Genomic DNA, 23,489 nt, shown 5'->3' with positions numbered 1-23,489 from the left:
AATATCGCAATGCAAAAAGAGGACCACTGCAAAGCAAAATTGCACTACTGAATATAGCATAGCCTAATGATGTTAGCTAATTCACTGCTTTTTGCTTACCAGGTGATAACATTCACAACTGTTAATAAATAACATGAGTATTACAATAAATATTACAATATAAATACCTTCATTTAGAATAATAACAATCTTTTATTACACATTTACAATGCCATTTGCCTCAATTTGTTCAGAAAACAAAACCAAGCACCTGCTGAAAGAAAACATTGCAATCTAATAAGGTCAATTTTCAAGAAATGTGTCAATTCCAATTAGCCTGGATGTGTATGACGAGTAGGCTATACGCCTACATCTCCATTGGAGGATGATTTTTAATATCTTTGATTCCATTGTGTCAGTCATTCTTACATTTCTTAGGTCTACAAGACTTAGGTCAGCATTCATCACAAGGGCACAAACTCATAGTTTAAGAAAGTATGTATTATATAAATCCACTCATTCTGATGTAGGGCTAAAAAATGTACATACATTACATTGTTTTCAGTTATACTGTATACTACTTTAATATATTTAAGATGAAGAGAGGGCCAGTTACAGTCCTACGTGATTCATTATGATTATCAGAAGAATATCACCATCTTGGTTAATATCTATTCAAATTACCCCCAGATAATCTTCACATTCATGTTCAACAGCAATATTTCCTGCAAACAAAACAGAGCAATTTGAGCCAAAAAAACATTTCCTCTCATCTGTGTGCAAGAGTGGTGAAATGCCTAAAATTCATACACCAACGATGGAATGTGGATGTGATCTTGCCTGACCCTGCTGTCAACGTTAGACCCAGGAGTCAAGTGGTGGAGGTTTGCTTTCCACCAAGCCCACTGCAGGCCTCCCAGCTCTGATGAAGTGCTTTCTCTCAGGGATAGCCTGGATAAATAACACACAAAAACAGGGAAGCGTTCCAGGAAAGTTTTAGTCGCTGTCAGGCAGAAACCTTGGGTCTTTTGATTTGATATGTCATCTTTTTTTTTTTAGTGGTGCAAACCACTCCAACAACCAGCTTCGTCTGTATGTTTGTGTACCTGTGTACGTGTCTGTGTACGTGTCCGTGCAAAGGTGAGCATGGTTACTATGGTTAGTGTGTGACGTCACTGACATAGCTGATCAGACTATATAAGACCTTGCACCACTCAGTTCACACGGGTGTGATTTTTTAATATATAAATCAGTGTCCCATTTTATACTTCATCGTATGACAGTGTGCAGCGAAAGTAGCGAAAACAGCAGATCTACAAGCACACACATCGCATTGCCTTGTGTTGTGAGCTTGTAGATTTGCCATTCTTGCTATTTTTACGTTCCTGCCTATGACATGCGAAAACAGGGATCCCAGGATGAAAGTGGATAATCTGTCTGTGTTTTTTATAAATATTTAACCAATGGATTACCTGGATAGGTTCTCTCTCCATCATGTGTCCTTTTCCATCCCCACTCTGTTCTAAGGTGGAGTAGCCATCTGTGAAAGTGTGTCATCACAGTCAGATTATTTTCCAGTATAATGTACACATGACTGTCAACTTCTGCAGCCGGAATGTCAATTACATTTCCTCTCGCAAAGCAAGTGTAGAACTGTAAAAACCCTACACTTACACAAGTGACACAAACCCGATTGACACAAGGAATTAACAATCACACTGATTTGAAATAAATCTGTTCAGAATTACAACCTAATGCATTATTGCAATGCATTAGGTTATAGCATTATATAACATCATAGTTGTCCTACAGTAGTGAGCGATGATGACAACATGCCACAGTATACCATTTACATCTCTTTACTGTCAACAGATTTGTCTCCATAGCCTGTCTGTCTACTCCGGTTGCATCGTAATGATGTAATATCAGTCCTTTATTATATCCATTACCCCCATTCCTTTCCTCATCATGACCCATGCCCAACACATGTCATCACATGCCCCAGAGTCCAGACAGACAGACAGAAAGTTGGAGAGATAGGGCAGAGATTTGTGCTCTGCTGAGAACACCTTTCTTTGTTTTTCTTTGGCGATGAATATCTCAACCTGATACAAAATTCATGCTGAACCACAAACGACAAACTTTGCCTGAAGTGGCAGCTACTCATTCAAAGTGAAATCCAAGATAGCTAAAGGGTAATATTTTCTGCAAATAGAGCACTGTCATGCTCTCCCCAAAGTTCATACATCATTCATACCGTTTTCTTTTTTCCAAAAAAGGGGTGGATGCGTCTGGGATGCACTCGTACACGGAGGGCATGTCTGTCTACTAACCTTGACACTCATACACGGAGGGCATGTCTGTCTACTAACCTTGACACTTGAGTTTATTTCCCCTTACTGTATCTCTACATGGGGACTATAAAGGCTATATCTTGCGCCACCTTTTACCCCTTATTCCTAAACTTATTTGCCTTTCCTCCTATGCACAGCTTTGTGTGTTTGTACCACGGAGCAAACACTGAGCAGGGTATGTGATGATGTATGGTGATATTAAGAGCGCCTCTCACTTCACACAAGTGTGGTTTTTTAATATATTGAAAATACTTTCAAATAGCCGATCTACAAGCTCACAGCGTGTCGATGTAGATCGGCTAGGTGAACTATTTTAAAATATTTTTCTAAATAGTAAAAATGGCAAAATAAGTTTAGGGAAGGGGTGGTGCAAGATAGGGCCCAATAATTAACATCCACATCATTCTAAAATTATCTGAATAAATAAATGAGATAATAGATTGCAACTCTTGTGTCACATCCCCTTTGCTTTGGCCTGGCCTGGAGGGCCTGTGTTGTCTGTCTCCCTTTAGTGTACCGGTACTCTCCCATCTGTATGTGTTTCGCCCCACAGATCTATATGTAGGCGTCGGCCAAGGTTCCCATCTTCCCCAATCATAGGTGCATTGGGAGCACCTGATCACTGCTCCCTGGAGCCCTATAAAAGAGTTGGTGGCAGCCATTCCTATTGTCCCTCTCCAGATGACAGCACCCTTCTGTTTGTTTCCCTTCCTTTCTTGATTTAAACACCATACAACACCCCACACTACATTGATCACACATCCACACTGACACTACTGATATTGCTGACTTACACATCCCACATTCCTTCGTTTGTAAGAATAATTTAAGTTATTATACCTTTTTTAATAAATGATATTGTTAAAAGTGTTACACTGCCTGCATCCTCCTCCATTTGTCATGGCCCCACGGGCCGGGTTGTGACACTCGTTTAATATCATACATTTATATAATAATAATAATATATAAGTCCTGGTGGTTTGTGTGGCAGTATAACCTTACATCCACAACAACACTGGTTTATAGTTGGTCTGTGATTCAAGACTCAATTGAGTCCACTACTTTTTAACACCATGATGAATATGTTTCAATGCTGTAATTAGCTTACCTTGGTTTTTCTCCATGAGAGGCAGGGTGATGTCATCATTGCCTTGTTTTGCACTCTTTGATTTTTTAGATGCTCCAGTAGTTTGCTGCAGGGTTACATCATAACAACTTTAACAATATGCTTTTGTGTTTGCGGGGATTCCAGGGGGTCCCCACCCCAGCAATTTAACCACTTTAACCCTTCTAGAGTTTCAGGCGATACTCACAAGTCACACCTACTGTATGATGCACATATGCCTGAGTTATAGCAATCCCTGGGTACCTATCAGCATTTTTAAGAGGCCAAGCCTGAAGGGCCTTTGGTCCCTTATTTTCTCCACCAGGCCGAAGGCATGGGGAGAGAGTATGTTTTGCACTCCGTCCGTCCGTGTGTGTGTGTGTGTCTGTCCGTCCGTGTGTGTGTCCGTCCATCCGTCCGTCTGTGTACAGCTAATCTCCGGCACCGTTAACCCGGTCGATGCCCAACTTTGCATACACACTCCCTAGATGCCAACGATGAACCTCTGCCCCAAATGTTCCAAAACGGCCTGTTATAGCGCCACCAAGAGGCCATATTTTGTCCAAAAATCCTGCAAATCGTTACACAGTATCTCTATAGTCATGTGCTCAAGACAGATCTGTCTGATATTTCAAATTCCATCGTGATTGTCTAACATTGGCTTTCAAAGTTTACAGCATTGGCCCGTTTTGAACAAAAAGCCTCAAATCATGAACGCAGCGTGCAATTTACGTGAAATCTTTCACAGACGTTCCTTCCTACTAGGCTGAGGAATATATCCCACCCTTTTCACATTGGCCTGTTATAACGCCACCAACAGGTGGATCTTTGCAAAACACATTTTTGGAACAAAATGCCTCAAATCATCCAATTGCCATCCAAGGCGTAAGAAGAAATGGCACCCTTTTCACATTGGCTTATTATAGCGCCACCAGGTGGCAGCCGGTTCTCACATTAGCCAATTTTAAAGTTACTAGACCAGTGCCCGGCCGTAGAGCACCGAGTCGGTAATAATGGAAGTTGGAGATCCATGCCCCACCCGGCTATGCAATACCCGTTGTACCCGTGTCAGAGTACCCGTTCCACCCATCTGTCTGTGTCCCTTTTATGCCCATATATGGAGATTTCTGTATCTGTCTCTCTGTGTCCCTTTATTATAGAGTTCTGTGTCAGGCATGCCCAATTATGAAGTGTTGTGATGTCAGAACAGGCCAGCTCCATATATGGAGACATAGGGGTGATCAGGTCCAGAGCCCGGGCAAAGGCAATTTTTGTGCTGGTTCTGGACAACAGGCTATGCGACGGACTCGACACCGGGCACTGCACTCCCTGTGGGGGTGTGGAACGCATGTGTCGAATTTGAAGTCGGTGGGGCGTACGGTTTTCGAGTTACGTGGATTTCAGATGTACACACGTACGCACGTACACACGTACGCACGGACGTACGTAGTACGTACGTACACACAGAGACTTGGTGCATTTATAGATAGATGTATTGAAAATAGCTGATATACAAGCTTAAAAAAAAGACATTTTGGAATAAAATCTTTGAATATGTTTTTAAACATTTTAACAACAAAAATCTCTCCCTGGCAAAAGGTATTTCCAAATAGCCCTGTATATATATTGGCTGTGTACATTCATTTGGGGGTCCTTGAACCCCAAATTAGTTAGACTAATTAACAGCAAGGGGAATAGACTGGGGAACTTACCTTGAAGTGGCTCTTGTTCCAACCTGCCTTACAAAGACTACCCCTCAAGTCCTTGTAGGCCCATATTGTCTGAAGCACATGGGCTGCTGCCTTGGTCTCACGCATAGATTGGCTGGAAAAAGTAGACATGTACATGCATCATATCAAAACAATACTAATAATACATTTGAATCCTCTTGAATTAAAGAAGTCTGTGTTAATGAATGTCTCCTCTCCAATGATCAATTAGATGTGAACAATGGAATGTTTGGCCACTATGGCGCTTCTGAGGAAATCTAAACTGCATGGACTAATGTATCCCGCCTTGTCCTTCTCGCATCGTATCCAGGGGCGGTTGGTGCTCCTTTGAGCCTTTGATCAAGGACCCCAAACAGATGTCCACAAAGGAGCACAATGCGTAGAGCTCACTAGGCCGCAGGCCTGTCACAATTATTACTTAATCGCCTGATATTATTTAAGATAATCATCAGAATCGTTTCAGTTCATTTGTATAAATTCAGCTGTTGAAATATTTCAATGACATTTGGATGTAAACAAAACCATTATTGTAAAATTGGTTCCATAATATAGTTCACCTTTAATTTTTTTGTTTTTGAATCTGTTAGTTGGAAGACACAAACCTTGTCTTGTTGATGGCTACCAATTTCTGAACAGTGTGGCCCTGTATGAGAGCCCGTGCGTTCTCTGGGCTATCAGAAATTATCTCATGGATTGTGTTCAAAATAGACACCACTGTATCTGACTCGAGATTCTTTGCTGGGTGTTGCTGGCCACATGGCAGGTTATTGACCAGGTCCCTCATAGCATAGCTCCCTATAATGAGAGAAAAACAACATTATAATGTATTTTGTGCGTGCATGTGCTTACATGTGTGTGGTTGTTAGTAAAACGCTACACCCCCACCTATTAAGTCTTTATTTCGTCGATCTATGGCCAAGTTGCGAAGTGCAATAGCCACAGCCCGCACCACCTTGTCAGCATCGGAACGTAGCAACTCCACCAAGACAGGAAGACCTTTCTCCTTTCTTACTGTTGCGCGTATATAGCTGGACCACTATGAGCCGGGAACATAGAAAAAAGATTGTTCATTTATACTCATATGATGAAGGTGTTCTACAACAGAGTATGCCACGAAACCATACTTAGTTGACCAGCGTCCTCCAGGGCTCTACACTACAGTATACATACTAGATTCTCTAGTGTTTCCCTCTACACCAAATGTCTTTGCAGAAAATAGCCGATCTACAAGCTCACAGCACACTTCGCTGCGCCCTGTTGTGATCTTGTAGATCTGATATTTTATTTTAAAGTAAAATATCAAACAAGCACACACACACAACCTTAGCATACAGTATAACGCACGCACGCACGCACGCACGCACGCGCGCAGCACTGTAGCATCTGTTACATCTCACTCACAGCCCAGTGTCCTGCAGCGAGGTTCTGCAGAGCCCCAGCAGCTGCTTCCAGGGTGTTGTGGTTCTGACTGCGAGTGAGGAGAGAAAGGTACAGCCTCACCACCTCTGGTTGGTACAGTAGCTCCAGTCCTTAAAGACAAAGTGTGTGTGTGTGTGTGTGTGTGTGTGTGTGTGTGTGTGTGTGTGTGTGTGTGTGTGTGTGTGTGTGTGTGTGTGTGTGTGTGTGTGTGTGTGTGTGTGTGTGTGTGTGTGTGTGTGTGTGTGTGTGTGTGTGTGTGTGTGTGTGTGTGTGTGTGTGTGTGTGTGTGTGTGTGTGTGTGTGTGTGTGTGTGGAGAGAGAGGGGGGTGTGAGATAAGCTAAAGTCATCCTAACATATTGTTAGACACAGAATACACATACTCCCACACCAGATAGATAATTAGCCAGCAGTATGCGCACACACACAGTGGCCCAAATTACATTATGTTTTTGGCTGGACCAGCAGGCAAGCCTAATAGACTCACATTGCTGGCTGACTGATTAATCGTCCCTCCAGTTTGTAGGATGTAGTCTATCCTCGGTTGGTCTAACAACCATAGCGATAACTATCCCACCGTGCAGACTACCTGAGTGAGGTCCCTCTCACTCAGGCCTGGCACTGACAAAACAACCGTGAGGTGCGTGTTTACCCAGCAGGCATACAGGATTCGGATTAACACCTGGCCGGGTATAGCCAGATATTAGAGCATCTCTAGCCGTCTTTTTTTGAGAGATGCTTCTCCTCCTAGGGATAAGGAGCTTTCCATGTCGCCTTCAATTGCGTCAAGCATTTGTCACAAAAACAGAACGTAGTCACTCTGCCACTAACTGCTTGTATCTTGTATACATGCACTGTATGCACCCGGCATACATTATGCCACAATTTGCTAGTGAATGGTTTTCTGCTCCATTATTACTAACTAAAAAGGTGTGCTCCACTTGTATTTCTTGTTGGAATTGGCAGCATCTAGTAGTATACCATAGGGGTGGGACGATATGGGTACCTCACGATACGATATATATCGCGATATTAGGCCCTCGATAACGATAATATCACGATATTCAATATATTGCGATATTTGCGATATATCAATATATTGTATGTAATTTCATCAACGATATATCACGATATCTGCAACTACAAAATACTTGGAACTGAAAAAATGCTATTTTCGTGCTCGGACATAAGGAGGTCCCTCCTTGTGTCCGAGCACGAAAATAGCACACATAGCTGTCTATAGTGGTTGCACCACTCAAACACTAAATTAATAGTGTTTGGAAAAAAAACACGGGAGGACGTATCGATATATATGGCCATATCGATATTTCAGCACACCCCTAGGGGGGATTCTCTTTCAGTAGGCTCTGAAATTCAATGTGATGGGCCTTTATTGGCATGGGATAATAGTATTACAAATGTGTAACCAGAACTGGCAACTTTGGAATCAAGCATAGTATAGAAATGCAAACCGAAACAGCTTTTGCCGTTGGAAAATGTACAGTATATAAACAACATATGATGATTGACAGTCAGAATAGTGGTTGTATTCCTTTGGATGTCCTACTCCTTTTCCTGTCACAACAGCTCATAGATCTAGTTTCACATTGCTGTACTTTACCCAACAGATATGGGTCTGGTGTATTTGTGTTGTGGGCCGCATGGTGTCACAATGTATTTGTGTGTGGGGGGGTCTGTGGCGGGTGCAGGAACGCATGCATAGTAAGTAGCCTTGCCGAGCCATGAGGCCCATAGGGCAGGACCCTATCTCCTGTTTCTGTAGCGTGAGGCAGCTTGATGTACAAGTACACCCCCTGGACATGACGCTAGTATGTCGCAGGAACGCATGCATGCATCCCTAGTTTATCTCATTGTGTTGGTCGATTTGTGTATCATAGTTAATCTCATTGTGTTGGTCGTTTTGTGCACGCATGTCTGTCCTGAGTACTCCAGAGGGACAGCTGGGGCGGTGGTAATTCCAGCACAAAAATATTAAATAACATATGTGTCATTCACGGATTCAAAAGATATTCCAGTATTGGTCTACTGGTAACGTGCACAAAAGGTTTGCTGATTGGTCAAGAGGTTTGCAAGATTAGTTCCATGCAGACTCACGCACACATTCACACACTCACAAACGGAGAGGGGCAAAAACATAATCTCCGCCTGGCCTTTGCGCTCTGGCAGAGATAATGAGTCTGTTTGTATACTGTACTGAATGTCTTTCGGTCTGTAAATCTGTCCTCTGTCCAGAGGATGGTGCTTAGCTGAATATAATTCACTGCTAAAGGGTCAAATACAATGACCTACAGTACAGTGGAAAAGATAGGCCAGAACTCCAGTTCCCATGAGCCTGTTCACCTGACCTGTTCCCACTCCAACACACCTGCTCACATTAGACTGAATCAATCATTCTACTGTACCTGTCTTTACCCCTTTTCATTTATATTCATAATTGTATTGTTTTTGGCCTATAGTGACGTACCCAAGATAGGGATGTCAAGTTCAGAGGTTAAGTTGAAGGAGAAAGGAATGTATCTGCTTTGTTCTGTTCTGACAGCATAATTCAACTGCTTGTCTAGTCCACTCACCTTCACACATTGTTGTACCACTTTCCCCATCCGGTACAAACACTGTAGTCGTGTTTCACTGTGCAGACTACAGTACACGTGATATAGTGCAAATCCCAGTGGTACCAACAAAATTCAACATTGCTGCTTCAGGCCATGACAGATACAAAAACGAATCTTATTAGTATGTTGACACACTGGGCCAATCGCTTTCAATAATGCAACACTCCTCAATGAATATATCTCTGCTGTCGGGAAGAAACCACTTAACTCCAAAATGTTCTTTTTTTTAGGAAATGAAAAATATACATTTTTCAGGAAATGAAGGAAACCTTATATTTTGAAAACAAAGCAATACGCTTTCATCAAAGTTGGTGTTGTGACTTTATATATTGTCAATTACTTGCATGAGAGGGGGAGAGGCGGTGGAGTTAGCTGTTTTAGCAGACTTTTGAGTGTCCAATGGAGTTAAGAGTTTTTGTCCCAAGCTGTTTTTACTACTTTTCATTGGTTTAATATTTTCGAAACAACACAGACGATGTATGCAAAACAAAAAATCAAAAACCTCAAAAATGGAGTTAGGTGGCTTCCTCCCGACAGCAACGCTATGTACTGACTGCTAGTTTAAATCAAATAGGCTCTGTTTTAGCCATTTTCATTGCAACATTTGTTATGCAAAATGTAATAACACTGTCGAGTACGGTTTGCCATTGGCTGTAAAAGAGAGCCACATGGTGGTGCTCTGGTGCAGCAATTACAGTAATCAGGCTGAATGGCTGTCAGGCTTTAAAAGATGGTCATATTTTCAAATATGGCCCCCTTTGGAAAAGGCTGTGCACAGCACATGAAAATTTGGGTTCAAGATTATTTTATTGGCATATTTTAAGTCAAATGAACTAATCAAGATCATTACCTTTCATTGGTTCTGTACGCTTTGGTAAATCCAATGAACCATATTTTCTGTCCATAAATCCATTTTTCCAACCTGTACAGTCACAAGTCACAAGCAGAAGCATGTGCACACATGTCACATGCACAGACACACATGCATGCACATGCGCAAACACACACACACACACACACACACACACACACACACACACACACACACACACACACACACACACACACACACACACACACACACACACACACACACACACACACACACACACACACACAATGTTCACAAAAATACATGAATATACCTGAATACTGTATGTCTCTGTATATTCAATACAATGCAAACACATATAAAAACTGTGAAGACAACTGTGTATTTGGAACCAATTAAAGCAGACTGACCTTGACTGAACCAATCCTCTGTTGAATAGTGAAGGCACAAACAAAAGAGAGACCAGAGTTCAAGGTTAGATTGTGCTACAGCAGCCCACAAAAGTATGGTAGATCTAGAATATAGCTCCTCGTGGATAAACAACTTGTAAGCCTGATTTATGCTTCCTCATACAGAGGTGTTGCGCACAGAAAATAACCAATACAAGCTCACAACACACATTGTAAGCTTGTAGATTGGCTATTCTTGGCATGTGACAGAATATAATGTGGATGACTGTTGTTGCATATAAGCCATTCCGGATGGGAACCCCTGTTGGTGTTATTATGTTATGCTTTAGCTATTGGAAAATAGCATATCTACAAGCTCATAGCGCGGCACAGAGTGCAGCGCTATGAGCTTGTAGATATGCTATTTTTGAAAAATCTTGGCGCAAATCTTTCAATATATTCTTTCAGAGCGAATGTTTTTAACTCAAATCTTTGCTTCTGGGAGGTCCCTGGAACAACATATTTTCAGATGGGGGGTCGGCGGCCAATTACATATATTTTTGGGGGTCCTTGACATGAAAATGTTTGAGAACGACTGACATACTGTAGTAACATGGGTCTTTCAGAAAACTGTCAGGATTTAGAAGGCATTTGTAGAATCGTCCTCAGGACTAAATGGGATAAGCATGCGTTGTTGTCACGTTTATCAGGCTCAGAGCTACATTGAATTGGCCAGACCGGCACACGACAAAAATTATTAATAAGTAAATTAACTCATTCACTTATCATGTTCTATCCACCTTTGGTTCGTTTCCCTCCAAAACAGTCGGCCTCATTCTTTTTCTTCTGATGCCCTCCTGACTTTGGCAAATGATTGGAGAAGGGCTCTTGAAATCGCTCTGCCCCTGGTATTTCTTTGTGAACATGATAGGATAGATTTCGCAGGATGCACACACAGTTCTCTACTGACTGAAAGACATTAAGAATGACATCACATTTTGATTAAATCAAGACCACAGAAGGTTTCATAAGCACAGGATACAGGCACATCCCAATTCACTTAATGATTATCACAGAAAGTCAAACAAAACTGTTGACAGACAGACAAAATTGTGTTTTTTGCAAACAATATGCTCCACTTGGCTGCACGCATATACATTGAAAACAACTGGGCTAATCGTATTCAGCAGTGTTCATTGACAATAACTATGAAACAAACGTAACCAAATATTGTGACAGACTTTTCTTTCTTAAAAAAAACAAAACAAATTAAGATACCATCTGAACTAGACAGCAGACTGGCAGGTTTTAATCTGGTGTGTGTACTCGCTTTGGTTATGGGATTGCATTACAACGACCTATCAATCTGCATTGTAAATTTAATATTAGTGCTGAGTGCATATACAGAGAGTACCTGTACAGTGTACATCACTGGATAATGCATTTAGAATTGGAATGCTTCTCAAAAGGAAACACTTTTTTTGGGTGCAGATGATATCTATTGTATTGTGTTAATAGCTTCAATTTCCAGGATTCATTTTCTCCTGCCTTTCTGTGCCAACATAAATTAAATATCATGCTCCCACATCATGACATCTCATCAATGTCTAAAAATCAAAAATCAAGTCTCTGTGGAAATACCAAAAAATGCTTAGTCGTGGTATTTCTCTCTATAGCAGATTCAAGTTATATTCTCAAATTGGTCTTGGGTTGATTTTTCCTTAGATAAGTGTGTGCAGTGTGCCTCAGTAACCTTGTTGTCAGTCTCCTTGTTGATCACAGCTGAGTGAAGAGCGTGAAGGAGAGCATCCACCAGACCCTCACACTGCCTCAGCCTCTGTCGAGCCTCTGCCCCATCTGAGCTCACATTCCTGGGGAAACCAGTTCTGTTAGCAAGCTGAGAGAACAGGAAGATGCATTATTATGATAATCATAATGATTATTATTATTATTATTATTATTATTATTATTTATTAGCTGTTGAAACAGATCTTGAGGCACGTCACAAGAAAAAAAGAAAAAAATAGTACGAAGAAAATATGAAAGAAAAAATGTATATGTCAAGAATAAAGGGGGAGAAATGAATCACTGATTGATTTGTTTGAAAATTCATTGATTGATTTGAAAATGTTATTCACAGTATGTAGAATTTCAAACGAAAGCACAAGTCAATACAAAAACTGCTACGAAGACGAAACCATGAAAAGCACTAAGACTTGTTTACATCAGGGTCCTCCATTTTCAATTAATCAGAACATTTAAAGACATACAAATATACACTTCTATGAAAAAACAGGAAATCATTATGTAAAAAATCACACCCGTGTGAACTGAGTGGTGCAGTGACGTCACACACTAACCATAGCAACCATGCTCGTTTTTTTGGTACGAACACGGGTACACGGGTACAAAGCCAGTTGTTGGAGTGGTTTGCACCACTCAAAAAGGGAAAACATGTACATTTTCCACCTAAATTAATTTAATATAATATAAAAAGGTTTCAAATAAAGCTTGTGGGTAAAAAGTAAAAGTAAAAGAGGACATGAAACTGAGTAAAACCCATAGAATAGAATAGCCTACTATAGGATAAAAGTTGTGTATACTAGAGCGGTGCCCGGGGGGCCAGTTGCCGTGGCAGCCTGGGCAGACGACTTTTGTGGCAGTTCTGGACAACCGTGTCTCTGACCGGCTCGACACCGGGCACTGCACTTATATTGTGATGTCAGCGGTATCCCCTTTTATGCCCATATATGGAGTTTATGCCTTTGTCAGGCATTCCCAAATATGGAGTCTATGCATATGTCAGAAGTTGGTGGGATGAACACGTATTTAGGCATGCCCAAATGGAGTCTGGCCCAGGCAGAGGCCTTGTGATGTCAGCTGTGGCCCAGGCAGAGGCCTTTTGTGGCGGTTCTGGACAACCGTGGGTCCGACACCGGGAACTGCACTCCCTGTGGGGGTGTGGAACGCGTGTGTCGACTTTGAAGTAGGTGGGGTGAACGGTTCTTGAGTTATGTGCATTACGTACACACACACAGAGACTTGGTGCATTTATAGTTAGATAGAGAGGGTCAGCCGCTATAAAGAATAAAGCTTAGAGGAAGATTTGCTGATGAAAGAGGGTAAAAGATCACCGTTAAAAGATTGTTTTAATACAAGTTGACACAATAAAGACAGACTTTGCAGTTGTATCGTGTTGTGTTTCTTGGTTACCTCAGACATCCAGAAGTGTTCTTAAAGACGGTGGTCCACTCAGTGTCCTGGAGTCTACAGTGTTCAGTAGGATCTCTCCTCCAGCCCGACTGGGGTATGACCACTTCATCGGTCAGAGTCTGAAGACCGTGGTTGATGACGCTCATCTTCAGAGGCTCATGAGAGGAAAGATTCCACAGTGTTCCTATAAAGAAAATGTCAAATTGTATTATGCTCCAGGGACACTGCAGTTACCCTCATTTACAGTGACAACAAGCAAGCAATAATTATACTAACAACAAAAGCAAAAATATCTGTTGGAGTAACTAACACTAACTTAATCAGATAGTGAAATAAGAAAATATTTTAAATAGTAAAAATACCAAAAAATAGAAGTGTGTGTAGGTGTATGCTTGCGTGTGTGTGCGTGCATGTGTTGATTTGAACACAGCGAAGACATCCGTGTCTGTACCTGTGACCAGCTCTCTGACCTCCATGCTGCTGGACTTCCTAAGCAGTCGCACCAAGGCCGGGATACCTTCACAGACCTTGATGGCTACTTTGTTGTTGTGGTCCTTGCCGTAGGAGATGTTGCGTAAGGCGCCGCAGGCCTTGCGGTGGACCTCGGGCTTGGGGTGGTCCAGTAACTCCACCAGTATTGGCACCCCCATCAGCTGCCTGACCTCCTGTTTGATGCGATCGTTCTCGTAGCACAGGTGCTGCAGGTAGGCGGCTGCGTTGGACTTGACGGGGTCCATGGGGTGGCTGAGCATGGATATCACCTCCCGCAGATTGGGGTCTCGCCACCGGGGGTCTCTGCGCATACTGTCCAGGCTGACCATGCTGCTGCGTTTGTGGGGGAACTGTAGGGTCTGGGCCCGAGACACGGTCTGGTAGAACGGGTTTGAGTTGGCATCCACCTGGGGCATGATGGCGTCTTCATAGCCACCTCTGCAGAAACAGAGAGAGAGGCAGAAGTGTGTGTGTGTGTGTGTGTGTGTGTGTGTGTGTGTGTGTGTGTGTGTGTGTGTGTGTGTGTGTGTGTGTGTGTGTGTGTGTGTGTGTGTGTGTGTGTGTGTGTGTGTGTGTGTGTGTGTGTGTGTGTGTGTGTGTGTGTGTGTGTGTGTGTCAGACAAGAGAGAGAAACTGTGTGCATGAGGGTGGAGTCGAGGGAGATTACTGTTAACATTAGCCCAAACCCCCCGTTCAGTGGTATCATTTAATGTATGCAATGTTAGTCATCTAACATATCTCAATTAAAGACAGAGGCCCAGTGAATGAAACTGTATCCCAGAGTACATGGGCAATATCCTTTGTGAACAGTCACTTTACTGTATATGGGTTGAGGAAAGAGCGTCTGGCATGCAGTAACAAGTGAAACCTCCTTATTTATCGACTTTGTGGCAGGCTGCCATCTCATGATTGATAGCACCTGCTCCTAAACTTCAGCCCATCTGTCTCTCCTGCCCACTAGGCTGGCTGCATGGGACAAACTAAAGATCTCTGTTGGGCCGTACAGCTATGGAGTGTAATCCATTATATACTGTACTTCATCGCATGATAGTGTCCCGCTTCGTGTTGCATGACTTGCATCCGTGACGCGTTATGTCGGTTATTTCTGGCATGCAACACCGGTCCGCCATACAGTGGAGTATAAAGTAAGCATAATATTTATAATTATCACTGCAGGTCCTTTGCGGCAAAAGGATAGAATATTAATGTGCATGTTATTTGAATGACTTAATTGCTACTGGAGAAAATTGCTTCAGGAGAATTGTGCTCTTTTTCTTTTTACAAATCACACATTGACACACACATGATTACACATGCACAGGCATACACATACTGTATACTACCATGCTCCCACGTCCTGTAATTTCAGTTTCTTCATTAGAGCTATATTAATTTAAATAATTCCCGCCTCCTTGTTTTAATTTATTTTAATTTCTTGGAGGTGATAAACAGAGTTTCTTATTCAATAACTATTAGCCTATACAGTATAAATTCGACCTTGCAAATTAAAATATATTCCTAATTGAAAGAAATATTTCCTCACAGCCTTCTCATGTCTAATCTCAATGTGTGAGGATGGTGATCGTAAGTACTGAACATTTCTGTACAGAAGATGCCTCCAGTACTCAGACAGCTTCCTACACACATCAAAAATCAATGGTCTGTAAAGTGCAAACCATTAGCCTTTGTTAAAGGTAACCCCATTATAGGGAGAGCCTATCCATATTTCAGTGACAGCGACACAAATTGAATGTCCATAACTGCTAATGAGACTAACTACTAATGAGAATCAAATGCTTGAACAAAACACCTACCACAGAGAAGTTAACACGGCCATTGTATTGTTTCATAAAAAATCTCTCTATATGATAATGACACTTTGGATAATGTAAAAAATGTAAAATGATGGCTATTGCTCTATTGGCTGTTTTACCATGGGTATGTGATTACCCAGTAATTACCTGGTGCGGGACGGTTCCCTGAGAAGCTCCAAGGTGGTGATGGGTCTGAACTGGTGGATGCCCCCCAGTGTTGCGTAACTGGCAGGCGGGTGGTCAGTCTTAGCATCCTGGGCATCCATGCCTCGCTCCCCATGGTCTTCACCTTCAGCCTGGCTGCCGAGGCTCATGGGACCATAGTTGTCCCTGGGAGGAAGGGGCAGGGTGTAGTGAGTCCCAGGCTGGAGGTTTCTTGAGGGCCAGTAGCTGGGGAGACCATTTCGGGACAGGCTTCCATACCCTGGACATATGTCCCCTCCAAGGCCACCGAAGTTGTCGGGAACGTTGTAGTGGCTGCTGTTCTGGCCCTCTGTGTTCACAGACGGGGCCTCCACTGGCCAAGTGTGGCCGAGTGTAGTGACAGTGGTACTACTGGTTGTTATTGTTGGTTCAAGGGACTCGGCGGCTTGGCTGTTTGCTGCAGACGTGGACTGCTCAGGTGGGATTTCTGGAACAAATTGAGAGGGTGGCTGGCATGTGTCAGGTGTATCAGTTGCATCAGGTGCTTCAGGTGTTTCAGGTGTATCAGGTGTCTCAAGTGTTTCAGGCGTGTCAGACATCTCGAGGTTGAGCGGCCCAGCGGTATCTGGAGTTTCTACATGCTCGCACTCCTGCTCCACTGCTCTGGAGTCCTAGAATGAGGTACAAAGGTACACAGCAAAAGTGTCATTTTGAGTGTAAAAAATATATCATAATAAGGGTCCATTTCCCATTACTGTGTGCCAGACAGACAGACAGGTTATGACTTGATGAATAATGATCCCTATACCTCCCTAACAATTGTGGACAGAATGGGAAGGCAACTGTAGTTCGGGGCAGAGAAAAATGTTATAACGGAGCGACTGTGGCTCAGGAGGTAGAGCAGGTCGTCCAATGATCCGTGGGTCAGCGGTTCGAATCACGGCTCCTCCTGTCTACATGTCGAAGTGTCCTTGGGCAAGACAGTGATCCCCACGTTGTCTCACTCCAATGAGTTGGTCTGTGCCTTACATGGTAGCTTGCCACCATTGGTGTGTGCATGTGGGAAGTGAGGACGTTGGCGTCGACTGTTCGCCTCCCAATGTATGAATAAATGGACCATTGTAAAGCGCTTTGAGCACTTAAAAAGCGCTATAAATGATTATTATAACATTGTAAGACAAGTCCTGCCATCGCGTGTCGCATGTGTGTGTATAACATCTCATACAGCTTGTATGAGACTGAGTAATACCAGTAAGATGCCTGATGGTGAGAAGTGTCCGCCTGGGTGACAGCGGACTGCTGGGTGAAATGTCAGAACAGGTCAGCTCCATATATGGAGATCTAAGGGTGGCAGCGGGGGCAGTGTCTTGAGTGTACAGGGTTTGATGAGGGCCCAGGTAGTGTCGGGCCTTCATTTTAGGGCCTGTTGAGAACTCTAGTTTTCGCCGGCTGCCGGGCCGGCTGCCGGGCCGGCTGCATTAATAACTTTGGGGAAGGCACGTCTAGAGTTTAAATGAACAGGTATCAGTCAAAAGGGAGACATCGAAAAGGAAGGATGGATGGGGAAGGATCAATGTATGGAATGTCAGAACAGGTTCCGACATATATGGAGATCTAAGGGTGGCAGCGGGGGCAGTGTCTTGAGTGTACAGGGTTTGATGAGGGCCCAGGTAGGGTCGGGCCTTCATTTTAGGGCCTGTTGAGAACTCTAGTTTTCGCCGGCTGCCGGGCCGGCTGCATTAATAACTTTGGGGAAGGCACGTCTAGAGTTTAAATGAACAGGTATCAGTCAAAAAGGAGACATCGAAAAGGAAGGATGGATGGGGAAGGATCAATGTATGGAATGTCAGAACAGGTTCCGACATATATCTATATATGGATATCTAATGGCTTGAGGTCAGATGTAGAGTTGCTGGCCAATATTGATGACATCAGGGATCTCCATATATGGTCTTAGTAGCGACTGCAGGTCGCATTTACTATGACATCAGGGATCTCCGATGTCACGTGATGTCACGAGACCTGGGCACCATATATGGGGGCTTTCCCTAGCTCTGGTCCATAGCTCTAATGCGTTGCATTTAGAGCTATGTTACTCTCGACTTCCGCTGCTCGCATGAATGCAGACCAGCCTCTCGTCTTAAAATAAAAATAACCTTTTTTCTACTCACCAAAACAAAGGCGGGTTGTGTCATTAGAAAGCCTACTTTCCTTAGTGGGTGCACTCTGAGCCCCCCACCACACATGGCTTTCCCATGTATGGGGATTTTGAGTGATACACTGACTGGCTGACTGACGGGCAAAAATGTATGATTTCATAGTAAATGTGACCCGCGGTCGCAATAAGTCAAAAACCTTTTGTTTATAAAATTCCTTTATTTTTTATATTTTGTTGTAACATAATCTGACTTGCAGAAATATTTTGTATCATCACAGAATAGACACAGACACATTAGAACTTATACAATTGGGTCCCTATTTTCGTACATGCATTACCTATTTTTTGAGTGGTGTAAACCACTCCTACAACTGGCTTTTGTGTGCAGAAAAAAATGAGCATGGTTGCTATGTTCAAAATAATTTCTGACGTAATTAAATCACACCCGGGTGAACTGGATGACCGTAGCAACCGTGGTCATTTTCTCTGCGCAAAAACAGCCAGTTGTGAAATCACATCCGGGTGTGATACATACATTTATCAAAAATGATAGCTTTTTTTACTTAACATATTTTGTGTGATTTCATTACGTCAGACATTACGTCAGACCACAGCTGATCATGCTATATAAAACCTTACACCACTCAGTTCACACGGGTGTGATTTTTTTTACTATTTTGAAAAAAACATTTTTAAAAGTTCAAATAGCCAATCTACAAGCTCACAACATGTCGCTGCAGATCGGCTATTTGAAGTATCAAATGTTTTTCAAAATAGTAAAAAAAAGGCAAAGAAGTTTAGAGATAAGGGGTACGAAAATAGGGTCCCCTAGGTCTCATAATTCAATCACTGTCCCCTCTAATATCAAAACAATTATTCAAAGTAGAGCTGAAACTCAATTAAAAAAATCTAAGTAGAGGTTTTGTAATTAATTAATAAAAAATAATTGCATGTTTAATTGCATATCAATATTTAACCTGAGAAGCATCAATCAATGAGTCAATTAAGCAACAAAATATAGTTTATTTCTTTATCAAGGTGGTACTAAACAGACCAACAGATCAGTGCAAGTTTTACCATAAAGTGCAGCCTTTTAGTTATATATTCTGAGATTCAGGCACCGGTGTCCGGTATGATCGGTATGCCTTAAACTTGTCCAGTGAGAAAGGTTCTGTGGTGCAAAAAGACCCTTAGAGGAAAACCACTAGAGTCGTTGCTTCTTGACTCGCACTTAATCCGCTACGTTGCTATTGCTACTACTTCTGCCACCTCCTCCCATGTTTCCTCCTGATCGGAGTCTTCTTCAGTTTGAGAGTCAGTGACTAAAGAACCTCCCTCTGGCTGCTCTGCATCAAGAGGGCACTCCATCTTCCCCAAATTGATCACGTCGTCGCTGAAGGGCTGGTCAGCCCAGTGCAGATTCTCCACAAGCTCCTTGGCCGGCTCCTCCCTCAATCTATTGGTCGTCATCTGGAGAACATGTCCAGTCTGCTGTGCTGAGGGGCATCCCCGACCACTAGCCTGTAGTGTTCCACGTCTGTCAGCTGGGGGGGCTGGGACTGTTCCACAGCCAGGGAAGGGAGATCCCTGTGATGGTGACTCAGTGGTGCAGTGATGCCATACTGGAAGGCTGCCTGAATACCGCCATACAGAAACACCAGGATGGAGAGTACAACAGTGAGGAGAACAGGGATCTGCAGGGGCACAGGTAAGTCATTGAGGAGCGCCCTGAGTAACTCACTGATCCCCTGGCCAACATGCTTCAGAGACTCTGTGATGAACGTGGTGATGGTGACCGATATGGCCTTAGTAGGAGGTACCAACAGGATTGGGTTGACCATGCGAACTTCATAGTATTTCTTACAGGGGTCATCTGTAAGAAAGGGTCCATGTACTTCTGAAACACTCCTGCAGGCTGTCACTCCAGTCAATCGTCTTCATCCCAGTGCATTTGTCATTTACTCTGTCCATTTTCACAATGTTGTTTTGGTGCTCAGCAAAAGCAACCTTATAGAGGTAGAACCAGTTCCAGACGATACTGATGAAGAAGCAGATAGCAAACATTCTCTTGCATTGGACAAACCAAGCTCAAGACCACAGCTCAATGCAAATGGCGGTGACTATGACTATCACACACAGGGACACCTTCAAGACGGTATTGATCTCCACACCAAAGGTGTCCTCAAAGTGCCACTTCCAGGATTTGTAGTCATGCGGTTTGAGATCAACCAACATTTGACCAATAGAATCACCCAGCGCCTCTGATATCCAGCTCTCCTCACCCCCCAGAAGCTTCCGAATCTCCACCACATCTTGTGCGGACAGTCTCACCTTGGCGTCATAAAATATTATGTTCTTGAGGTCACTGGGCACACCAATTATGTCTATCTTCTTCAGGAGCCTGGTGAGAAATTGTTTGAACACTGGCGTGCACGTGGGCTGTTCTTGAAGAAATGCAATGTTCCTCTTCTGATCTTCAACTTGCTTTCGCAAAATTTCCACTTTGTGGTTACAAACTGGCAGCTCATCTTCATTGTAGTCCTGAATGTATTCTCTTATATTTATTGGCAGACTCGGATAGTTTGATGCCTCTATGGGTTTTCTCATGGTTTTAGTGGTCGGATCGTAGTTGAGCATATCATATGGGTCAATCCAGTCGTCGTGTTGTCCCATCGCTGCATGCAGTGACAGGCTGCATACCAGCAGCACAATGAGCTGCATGCTGGCACAGACAGACATTTTTTCCAGGCTAACAAGCTAGCTGGCTGTGTAGTTTGCAATGCTTTGCAGACAATCCGGTACCCTTTTGTGTGGCGTTTGACTTATGAAAGACACATTTCAAGGAGCATCTGTGATGCAGGTCGGTGATGCCCAAATATGGAGTCCATGATGTCATAGTCTTCAAGTATTCTGACTAGAAACAACAGTAACCATAACCTGAACTCACCCAAACATATTACCAAGTCCTCACTGATGTGTGCGCCTAGTTTGAAATCGGTCAGTCCCATATGCGCATGATATGCCTGGGCAACTCGGTCGGAGCTGCAGTTTTTCACAACCGGTTCTCCATATATGGGCATATATTGGCATAGGCTGCTTGATGCCAGTATTCTCAACTCCCTTGAACCAAACCCAAATGCTGTAGTAGACATCCGAGACAGTGTTTGGTTTTCTTGGAAAGACAAAACATGCTTTTGTATCTAAATGTTAACTTTTACCTTCATTAAATCATAAAGGCCACTGAACTCATTTGTCCTAGAAATCATCTGTCATCCTCATTCTAGCACAATATTCTAGGCTTTGTACACCACCAGCAAATTTGCCTGCCAATGACTAATGAGTTCTGTTGAAAATGAGTTTAGATTGGACCCTGATGAGACAAGCTGGGGTCCAGCTATTGTTGAGTAGAGTAGAGTAAATTGCACTTAAGTCAATGTCCTGACGGTTTTGACATAACTCTTTCACAACATTGCTTGTTTTGAACGAAACCAATTGATTTCCATTAAACAACAACTGTCAAGTGATTTAAATTAGTCTTATGAAATACAGTACAATGACGTTTCACATTCTCCCCACTATAGTATTCTCTGTCAATCAGTTTAAGTAAAAATAAAAAATAAAACGTCTTGTTACCGATGGGACTCTTTAATGGATGTCTGATATTAAAAGCATATAATGGCTCATAAATCCTGGCAAGAAGAAATAAGCCCTACAAAATACATTACTGTTATCTCTTTAGACATAAAGCACAGACACTGTTGTGCATGCATCAGGAAATAGATAAGATAATAATAAGATAAGCCAATATATTTGCTGTTTCCATTTGGGCTGAGAACAGAAGGTTGTATACGGCCAGGGGTGTATAGAATCTGAATGTGTTTTAGAATGTGTTTAATTTAGGTTGCCTAAAATAAATGTAGAGACACAAATAATGGTAGAGAGTTTAGGGAGGGCGTTGGGGGGTGGAGGGGGATTCCTATGTCATCATCAGTCATGTAAAACATTACAAGAGTGACAGGAAGCACATTATGTGAGATTCGAAGTAATGATGTTAGGCTTGAAAATCTAGTAACTAATGCAGCTTGTTATCAAGGTTATTTGAACCTGACCCCTTTTTGGCAGAAGAAGGTCCCCTTCCTGCCATTCAGCCAATCAGAAGCAAGAGAAAAGAATGATGCCAACAGCGTACTAGCGATGCATTCAATCTGATAAAGTCTCAAACCTCTGTGTCTGTCTGCTGTGGTGTGTCTGTCTCTGTTGAGCTGTCATTGGCAGAGGTCACCATGGAGATGTTGGAGGTGGGCGTGTCCAGATCATCATTGGTGGATGGGTGGTCCTGAGCTGCCTCTTTAGAATCTTGGGATAAGGGCAAGGGCAGAGGCAAGGGGCAAGGCCCCTCCGAGCTATGCTCCTAAATCACACACACACACACACACACACACACACACACACACACACACACACACACACACACACACACACACACACACACACAATATTACTTTCTGGTGTCAAGCTTAGAAGATTTTTCTATAGGACCAGTTACACAAAATAAGTTCGCCAGTTAGTTTGTCCTTTTATTATCTCCAGAAGGCGAAAGGCAAAATTCTTGCTCCTGTGTTTCTGTTCGTCTGTCCGCCGCTAGGAAGTGAATCCCAAAGTATTTTAATATTAATATTTTTTGAAATATTTTGAATTCTATCATCTCAGGTTCACTGTCCCACCGTCCCTCCATACGCCATGCACGTGGTGAAGAGGTCTCAGCAATGCCTCTACTGCCTCTGGCGCCTGAAGACATTCAGGGTGAGCCACTGAGCCCCCATCCCAGCCCAGGTCCTTCTTCAACTGCACCGTTGAGAGCATCCTTACGAGCGGCACTAAATGGTATGGAAACGGCACCGCCATCAACCACAAAGCACTACAGCCCACCTTCTCAGAGGTGAGCTTCACTCCCTACAGTGAACACTCTAATGTCAATACAAGAATCATGTGTAACTAACAAGGGCTGAGCAGATCATCAAGTAGGTACACCAACACCACTGCTGTAGCCGCAGCCAGGCAAACGATACCTGTGTATTAGAACAGGGGTTCTCAACCCGTGGGTCGCGACCCCTCGGGGGGTCGCCAAATTATTTTAGGGGGTCCCCAAATTATAAAAAAAAAAAAAAAAAAAAAGATTTATTTTTTTATTTATTTTTTCACGATTTTTCAAAAATAGCAGACCTACAA

General features: G+C 42.9%; 1 protein-coding gene across 1 annotated transcript; it reads right to left on the bottom strand.

Annotated features, from left to right (window-relative positions):
• Nucleotides 1–837: 837 nt before the first annotated feature.
• On the bottom strand, nucleotides 838–23,123 carry LOC306939408 (uncharacterized protein; the record flags this gene model as incomplete). The annotated part of the gene is made up of 19 exons (XM_079523997.1): nucleotides 838–930; nucleotides 1,452–1,519; nucleotides 3,442–3,526; nucleotides 5,151–5,262; nucleotides 5,771–5,963; nucleotides 6,054–6,204; nucleotides 6,570–6,697; nucleotides 10,069–10,140; nucleotides 10,461–10,478; nucleotides 11,240–11,408; nucleotides 12,193–12,310; nucleotides 13,653–13,836; nucleotides 14,104–14,582; nucleotides 16,106–16,773; nucleotides 19,521–19,730; nucleotides 19,775–20,133; nucleotides 20,513–20,744; nucleotides 22,483–22,671; nucleotides 22,977–23,123. 19 exons carry the CDS (start codon nucleotides 23,121–23,123, stop codon nucleotides 838–840), a joined length of 3,675 nt encoding a protein of 1,224 aa, XP_079380123.1.
• Between the last annotated feature and the right edge of the window lie 366 nt (nucleotides 23,124–23,489).

The sequence above is a fragment of the Electrona antarctica genome, assembly GCF_951216825.1.
Source record: "Electrona antarctica genome assembly, chromosome: 16".
Classification (NCBI taxonomy): domain Eukaryota; kingdom Metazoa; phylum Chordata; class Actinopteri; order Myctophiformes; family Myctophidae; genus Electrona; species Electrona antarctica.
The sequence above is the reverse complement of the archived record's forward strand: the minus strand, read 5'-3'. Positions and strand labels throughout refer to the sequence as shown.